The sequence below is a fragment of the Phaseolus vulgaris genome, chromosome 9 (assembly GCF_051622355.1).
Source record: "Phaseolus vulgaris cultivar YP4 chromosome 9, ASM5162235v1, whole genome shotgun sequence".
Taxonomy (NCBI): domain Eukaryota; kingdom Viridiplantae; phylum Streptophyta; class Magnoliopsida; order Fabales; family Fabaceae; genus Phaseolus; species Phaseolus vulgaris.
In genome coordinates, this window is record NC_143506.1 from 16,891,779 (window position 1) to 16,900,918 (window position 9,140).

A 9,140-nucleotide genomic window follows, 5' to 3' on the forward strand; every position below is an offset into this window, starting at 1 on the left:
TCTAATAATAATTTATAATTTTCTCTTTAATTAAAAAATATCTTTTATTTTTATAACTGAGATTCTTGAACTATGAAACTCAGACACTTCTCTTAAATGACGTGTCGGTGTTGGATACTCATATTGGACACGACATTCGTATGACACTTGTAGGACATGTAGTCATGAAATATCCAATTAAAAAAATATATTTTAGATTTATATCAATTTTAGTACGATTCTAACACAATTTAAAAAAAATACATTAATTTTTTAAAAACTCTAGAAAGAAAGAAGAAGTTATATTTATTTATAGAAATGTTAGGAAGAAACATTTACATGAAGATATTAAATTTTTGGACACCCTCTTCCCAGTAAGTAATTACATATGCTTTGATAAGTAGGATTAATACAAGCATAAGCTAGGTGGTGAGAATTGGAGGAAGATATTCTGATTTGGAACCCAAAATCCGAGCCTTAGTGTCAGGAAAATATTGAAGCCCTGGAAGGTTGGTTATGGTTCCATAGTTGGTTACTTCTATTGGATAACGCAAGAGGTGGTGAAATTCTCCATTCTCATCAAATGTTTGGTCAGAGTATGCAGCCCAGTTGGTTTCAGCAAGATGATTCACAAGCCTGATGCATTCTTCGCTTTCAGGATTGTTGAAAATGCCTGTATCATTAATATCCCCAAGGTGTTCATACCATAGTGCACGTCGAAATCCATATATCTGTCCTCTGACTGGCCCATTACATGCTAAATGCCGTGGCTGAAATGCACCCACTGCAATCTCACTGTCTCTTGCCCCATCCATCGATCTTTGGTTTATGTTTGCAGAACCAATTATTATGTATTCATCATCAACTGAAGGAAGCAAGAGTCCCCACAACTTGTTAATCTCATACCACCACCAAATATGAAAGTACTAAAAAATGTAACATATATTGGAAAAGTTTTTTGTGCATATAAACAAGTGATCTTGGGTTGGATCCCTTACCTATCATCATCTTGGCATGAACATAGATCATAAATCGCCTAGACTTTTGTGCTCTGCTGTAGTCACTGTCGGGTTGTGGTGCCTCAGTAGGAGTGTGGTTGCTATTTTTCTGACCCTCACGGTTTCCAAGGCAGAAAAAGGTCAAGTAGTCCCTTGGGTGGGCTTCAATTCCAGTTCTTTGAATGGCTTGAGCTATATCAGCATACATCATCTCCATTGTCCTCCTTTGCCAGTCTAGTATTGCTTGAACTGAATCACTCTCGGGTATGCCTTCTGGCCACATTGGTATGACAACATACACAGAAAATCTTTCCCCTGCTTCAATCTTGCTAACAATCTTCAGTGACACCTCCTTTGGTATAAGATGCAATGCACCGATATCCTCAACTACAATATCAGATGCTTTCCAACCATATGAACTCCCTAGGAAATATTGGTTTTCAATGTAGATGAAGTTTTGGGCTCTTCGAATAGCATTTATGTAAGCATCTTGAATACTTCTATCAATGATGTTGTTGTTCGCACTAACAAGGCCTAATTCAGCTGCTTCTTGTGGGTCTTGGGGGAAGCCAAAAGCTGCACCACCATCAATGGATCTGAACAACTGAACATTCCATGTCTCGTTATCATTTGCTGTTGCCACAGTGGATCGAGGGACAAAGTACTGGTTAAGCATGCTCGAAGGGAATAGGAGCTGCTTCCCAACCTGCTTCTCCCACCTTTGTTGAAAATTGGACAAAACATCCCAAGCAACATCCCCTTCTAACTTGCAGTGAATATCGTGCCATGGCTCTCTTGGACCACCTTTCTTGATGGAAGCATCTGGGAAATTTGGCTGATGGAAGTCATCTTTATGCACTGTATCCAAAGTTGAAAATAGAGGATGCTCCTGAGTATCGTATCTCCCATCACAAAGATCAATGCCACCTACAAAACTTGTTATTGTTCTCTTTTGTCGTTGTCCCACAGCAGGACCAACAACTTGACTATCAACAACTATAGTCTTTTGGTGATGAGTGAACATTGTTGAAGTTTCCAAACCTTGCACAATGCTTCTTCCAACATCCGGGTTCCGTGGACACAAAACACAATTTACCTTTGTGTTTTTGAAGTAATCAGCAGTTTCTTGATCATGGGTTGCCATCAAGCCATCTTTCTTGAAATCTGGCACAGATGTTTTATCATCCCAAACAAGCATAAGAACATGAACACCTTCCTCTGCTCTCCTCTTGAGAAGCTCCCCAAGGGTGATTCTCTTGGGCTGCAAGGGGTCCCTAATCAAGGTTATTTCAGTGTACACTGACCAACCAGTTATGTAAATAAAGTGCCTAGCATCCGAAATGGCATTGTAAATATCCTCCCAGCATTTCCTAAACTCATAAGGCTTTCTTCCTGACACGGGAATCATCGGCTCAAAACCATCTGAAACATGGGCATCTTGGTACAAAGTAACGTTGCAACCAGTTCTTTGGCCGAAGAAGGTGTGGGGAACTCCTTGAAACCTTGGACTTCTTATTCCTCCAGACCAGTTTATGTCATTCCTAACATCAGAAAATTGCATTTTGACATGGATTTTAGAGTCACTTGGTATGGGATTAAGATCCTCGTCTAATATTTGGACCCATGTGTCCACTATGTTACCTGTCATAACTTGCTCAACTGGAACATAAGCCCTTCCAATTAGAGTTGCATTAATTGGGTCTTTTTGTTTGACAGTGAATATAACATGGGAGATCAAATGTGCACAGTATATGCGAAAGGTATCATTCCACATGGTGTTGGATCGTTCATCATTTAGCACTTTAGTCCTTCCAACTCTTGCTTTGTCTAAATCAACTGTTGCATAGAGACCCGTTTGGGTAGACTGTGAAACATTATTACATGTAAAGAATTAGACTGGTTAGAAGGAAATTTAAGCATTCAGCTTAAAAGAAAATGTAAAAAAACTAAGATACCCCGGGTTGGCATTGGCATTGACAGAACAAACAACTCTTGAGTTGGGAGAGTACTCTTTTCCTCACGCTTCGACTTGTACCCTTGTTTACAAAATTGAAACCAGACATGAGCAAAAAAACACGAAATAAAACTTGAGATAACCTTTTCAGTAGAATGCATACAAACTAACTATGTAGCACATACACTAATGGACACGTACACTGACACGAAGATATATATAATAATCTTCAAAATGCAGTACGACTGAATTTGACACATACATAAGTTCATATTATGTGATGACGAATTCTTTAGATACAAAGTGTAACAACTTTAGCTTATTGTTTTGTTGGGTTAAGGCATGCACCTTGCAGCAGAGATTGAAATCGCAGTCGTTAAGAGTTGGCAGTGTATCCACCTCGTATATGGTCACATCGAGGCTCCCATGCAGCAAACGCGACATTATGCAACTGAAGAGAAAGATATTTAGCTTTTAGTTTCCACAACACCAACACACGCGTGCATGTTACAGATTTTATAAAATAGCTGAAATCAATGCAAAAATGGAAGTTGCTTACATGGAAAATGTTGACGATGGTGTACAGTCCGTATGATGAAGACCTCTTAACGTAATGCATTTATAGGGAGATTAATGGATGTGATGTGATACATATATAGTGTGTCTTAATTCTGAAGCAAGATATATACTAATACTGTGTAAACAAACATAGCTTTGAAGAATAGAGATTCTTTTGCAATTTCTTAACTAAGGAATTAGTTCTCACCTTAACATTCAAGGAAGAGAGTATTGTACGAGAATGTTTTGGTTGCCATTGGAGCAGGATGAGTTAGAGTATTGTGCCATTGAAGCAAGGATAAAGTAACAACAGTGACTCCTGTATGATGCTATGCCTTTTGTGTGTTTTTGGGTCCATTATTCTTGTTAAGGTTAGAAGTAAAGATAAATAATTCATTTTTTATATATATAATCACGTTACAACTCTTCCTATTATTATTTTAATATTTTTTATATTATTTTATTATAAATTTATTTTTATTATATATATTTATATTTAAATCCATGACATAAAAAAAAAAAAAAGTTGTGAAAACATCATTTCTCTTTCACAAAATCTTGATACTCTAATGTGTTGTGAGAATGGGAAACACTTTGAGAAAAATATAACTGAACTTTCCACTGTAATTTACATGAATATAACATAACATCAATTGAGTATATTTCTCTCTCTATATATTACTCAATTTATCAATTTTTATATAATATGAAACTATCACGCACACTTAAATTCTAACACCCTACAAACAAGAGAAAATAGTATGTTGTTTACTAATTAATTAAACACTTAAACAGAGAAATTGTTTACTAAACATATTATAAAAAAATAAGATGATTATCACTTAGACGTTCATTTTTGTTTTTATTGATTATATTAACACATAAGAGTTATTTGATTTTGCTCTTTTAGTTAAATATATTTTAATCTTGAAAAAATATACTAAGGACCACGAATAATGTTCACGGAAATCTGGGACATGATATTTGTGGAAATATAAGTACAGGAAATACAATTTTATACTTTGAATGGAAACAAACATATCTCAATATTTAATCCTAAAATAATAATAAATATTTCATATTTTTTAATAAAAACTATATGACCTGCTTTGGTTGGATTTTCTTTTTAAAGTTTAAGAGTAAAAGTGGTATGAAAGCGTATGACAATTATAATTAAAGTCAGCACATAGAAATGTCTATAGAAGCTTTAATCATTACACCAGTCAAGTTTTATTATTAAGTTATGATTATTATTATACTTATAAGTATGATTATCAATATTAATATAATTAATAAAATAAAAATTAATAACATTATTCATATATTTAATATTAATATTATATTAATATTATTAATTTTATAATATTAATAATACGTATACTTATTAGTTATTATTATTATTATTTATGAATATTAATTATGATTTTATAATTATTTATATTATATTAATATTTTTAATATTATGTATATAATTGTTATGATAATAGTTGATAGGTAATAAAGATTCGTGAGTGATAGTTGGTAGGTAATAGAGATTTGTGGGTAATAGTTGGTATGTAATAGAGGTCCGTAGATAAAAGTTGATAAATAATAAGATTTGTAGATAATAGTTGGTAGGTAATGTTGAATTTATCTACGGATTCAGATTCTGTAAGTAATATCCGTAGGTAATGCTATCCTTAGATAATATTCGTAAATAATGCTGAATTTACTTACGGATTTAAATCTGTGGATAAAAATTCGTATATAATACTGATTTCTTTTTATAGTAATAATATATCTCGTTGAAACTATCATTTATAGATTCGACAATAGAGTTGTTTTTTTTTTTGGAGATGAAGAAACTTTATAACTCAAATTATTTTTATCCTAATTAAATCTCAAACATTTTTTTTCAATAAACAAGCTCTCTTTTATGCACTGCACAAATTATACTTATTTTAATATAATTAAATTCAAAGCACTTAACTTGCTAATTAACATAATATTCAATTATCAATTTTAAATATCCTAATAATCAAAACAACATCAAACAAAATTCAGTAACTCAATTTCAACTAATACATCTCACAACACTAAACTCAATATAATAATCAATCACATGCATATGCATACAAAGTCCACATAAACTCAATATAATAATCAATCACATGCAAATGCATACAAATCAATTTTATCCTAAAATCCACATTACTCAAAATTTACAATTCAATAACTCAATTAATTTCAACAATAACACAAATTAAATCCACACTGTTTATCATAAGTTTTAACTCTTCGAGGTTCAATTTCATAATTATTAATTATTTGCAATAGTCAATTAAATTTGTTTTCCTTATCTTATTATTTTTGTCGTTTAAAGAATTACTCAAAAACTTAGAAAAAAACATAAGAAGTTTTAACTTGCTCTTTAAATACTTGATTCACATATTAAACATGACACTACAAAAATAAATCAGTAAATATTTATGTGTTAGACTCATACTTCAGATATGTAAAAGATAAATATTCATCCATGCATGAAAAAGAAGAGTTATTAGAAAAATTATATTCTGTTACACTTTAGTCTTTCCGTTATGGTCAAATAAATAAAAAAGAAATAACTTTAAAGACTTTTATATTTTAAAGAAATAAAATAATTTAGATAAACAAAGAAATATTATTTTATATTATAAATAAAATTTATAAATTTTAAATAATGAAATATTTATTATTTATTTTATTTAAATTTTTTATTTAAACGTGTAAAACGAATATATCTGATCATCTAATTATTTAGAGTTTCTATTTTTTTTTAAACATATCCAAATTTATTGACTTCTAATAATTAACTAATTAAAACTTATATAAATGATGTTTTCTTACGGATTCTCTTATAAAAGAATAATTTGTATTCTATCATACGTTTTCTATACATAATATATAGGGATAATAAAATATAAGTATGATATCATATATATAACTTGAAATTTGAAACATTAAATTATAAACAAGACTCTAAGTCATAAATAAGAACTAAATATAAATATATATTTTCTCATTTAATTGCTATTAGGTGAAGATGAAATTGAGTGAAATAATAGAATTGGAATTAGTTTGGTGATTTTGAGGAATGGCCAAACATGCAGAAGGGAAGTTTTATTAAATGTGATGGAAGTAGTAATAATAAAAGTCACATCTCACCATAAATTTGAAAATCATGTCACATGGTTTAGTTTGACCGTCCGATTGGGAGCAGTTATTATTATTAGCTTCGTAACTAAATTAAATTGGACATTTTCAGAATCACTATAAAAGCTGGTAGTAAAAAGTGGTGTGAATGAACACTCAATTTGAATCAGTAATTTAATCTTTTAAATTTAAACTAAAATAATTAACAAATATAAAGGCGTGTTTGTAAGATTTAGAAATTAAATTAAATTATTTTTTAATTTAATATTAATGTACAGTTTTTATATCACTCCACGCTCTTTCTTTAATTAAGTGAACTTTACACTTAAATCAATCTCATAAAACTGGCTCATGAGATTGAGGTTTGCACTCACTTATATACAATAAAAGGTTTTAATTTCTAGTCGATGTGGATTTCCAACACCGCTAATTATCAATTATGATTATTTATAAAATTTATATCGTGTTAATTTATCATCTTATTTTTTATGTTATTTTACTACAAAAATTAAAGGTAAGTATCATGATATATTTAATTTATATTTTTTTATATTTACTTTTGCATGTTAAGAAATGATATTTGATTTCAAGATATTGTTTTAATTTAAAAAGAAATTCATTTAAGTTGATTATGATGTGTATATTTTTGGAGAGAAACATGGAAAGAGAAACCAGGGATTGTTATGTTTTAAGAAAGAGATGTGTTTGGGAGGAGAGAAACAAAATCCAAAATAATAATACTACAAATGGATTAGGAGTCCATTTTCACTTTAATAATGCAGTTATATGCAATTAATTACAGTTTATCTCAATAATGACATATGTATTTACTACGTTATCTCTTTGTCTAAGTATTTGTATTTCTACAAACTTGTACACCAAATTAAGCTTAGCAAATAAAAAATATTACTTTAATACAGTCTCGGTTAAAAAGCCTTCCTTGTACATTTTTTAACTTTTAATTAAAGTGCTTGATCACAAAACTAAATTTGATAAAGAATTGACGATGTCAAAAAAATAATTAGTCTATTTAAAATATTTATTAAATACGATTTTAGCTTATTTATTTAATTTTTTTTTTTAAAAAAAAGGAAACACGTAAGAGAAAACAAATTAAATACGATGGTCAATTATTTGAAAAGCTTATATCCCTGTACCTCAGGATGATGATTAAGCAAAATCGTAAAATCTTCAAACTTTTTATAATATTAAATCTTAAATTTACTGCCCTAATAAAAAATATCTTAATTATATTTGGGTTAAATATATTTTTAGTAGTAAAATTAATTTTTATTTCTAATCTAAACTTTCTCTTAAATATTTGTAAGACAATTATTAAAATGAGTTTTTAAGTAATATTTGTTTTATATGTAATAAACAAATTTTTAACATGAAATTATTACATAAATTAGAAGTGATTTAAATAATTTTTAATTATTTTACAAATTTAAATATTTATAATTGATTTTTTAATAAAATAAATTTTGTTAAGTATTTAAAATATTTTTTATTATTTTAATCTAAGTATTTTGTCATTTAATTTTTTTTATCTAACATGAGTGATATTCCTATCTTCTCGTCTCCAACTCAACTATAACTTGTTTTCTACCATTTCAAGAATGAGTTAACCTCTGGGTTAGAGAAGATTAGGATCAAGACATGCAAAGTTGATCCACGAGTTGTTGGAAATAAAATAATAATAACTGCATTATTTTGTTGACAATAATACAAAAATATAAAATATTTTTGTTTCTGCTACGAATATGATACCTATAAAACTGTTGATTAGCTTCCCTTTCCTTTTTCTTATGTTGGGCAGTCACCTTTGGACTTCAACTTTAGTGTTACTCATTTAGGTCTCGGTCACTCTATCTCGGGTGAATGTTGAATGGGGTACCTGCAGAAGGCACTCAAGTCAGCCAAGAGTACTCGGCACTTGTTGTCAGAGTATATTCAGTAATGACATACATTCTCTTGAAATGTGCGTTATTTATATTATTTTAATAGATTTACCTTATTGTGTCAGATTAGTAGAGTGAATTGCACTTAGGAACGTATTACCTAGTTCTTAATGGTGGTTTAACTTTGCTGACCTGGATTAAAGTGTTAATGGATTGGATGTGTTGGTCGACCCGCACAGACATGTTGGACTTGGTCAGCTCGATCATGAAAACCGAGTTATGGTATTGATTGTTCAGTCCATATCAGTACAATTTTTAATAAAATCATAATTTAAAATACTTAAATTTATAAGATATTTAAAACTTAATTAAATCTTAAGAAAATAAAAGATAATAGATTATTTTTGCCAAAATTGGCAAAATAATTTGTCTTAACCTAGAATTTAAATTTGTCTTAAATTTAATTGGTGGCTAAATGAGCAATCACGATTGGGACTTGTCTCAAATATTGAAATGATAAGAGGCTATTCCTCCTTTATTATTCATGGCCCATGTGCATTTCTATGTCTCCACTGTCCC

General features: G+C 29.7%; 1 protein-coding gene across 1 annotated transcript; it reads right to left on the bottom strand.

Moving 5' to 3' along the window:
• Positions 1–262: 262 nt before the first annotated feature.
• LOC137822583 (phospholipase D alpha 1) lies at positions 263–3,582 on the bottom strand. The gene is made up of 5 exons (XM_068627492.2): positions 3,491–3,582; positions 3,280–3,382; positions 2,933–3,013; positions 978–2,841; positions 263–844 (listed from the first exon to the last, which is right to left on the bottom strand). The coding sequence occupies exons 2-5, from the start codon at positions 3,373–3,375 to the stop codon at positions 402–404; spliced, it is 2,484 nt and encodes an 827-aa protein (XP_068483593.1). The 5' UTR covers positions 3,376–3,382; positions 3,491–3,582; the 3' UTR covers positions 263–401.
• Between the last annotated feature and the right edge of the window lie 5,558 nt (positions 3,583–9,140).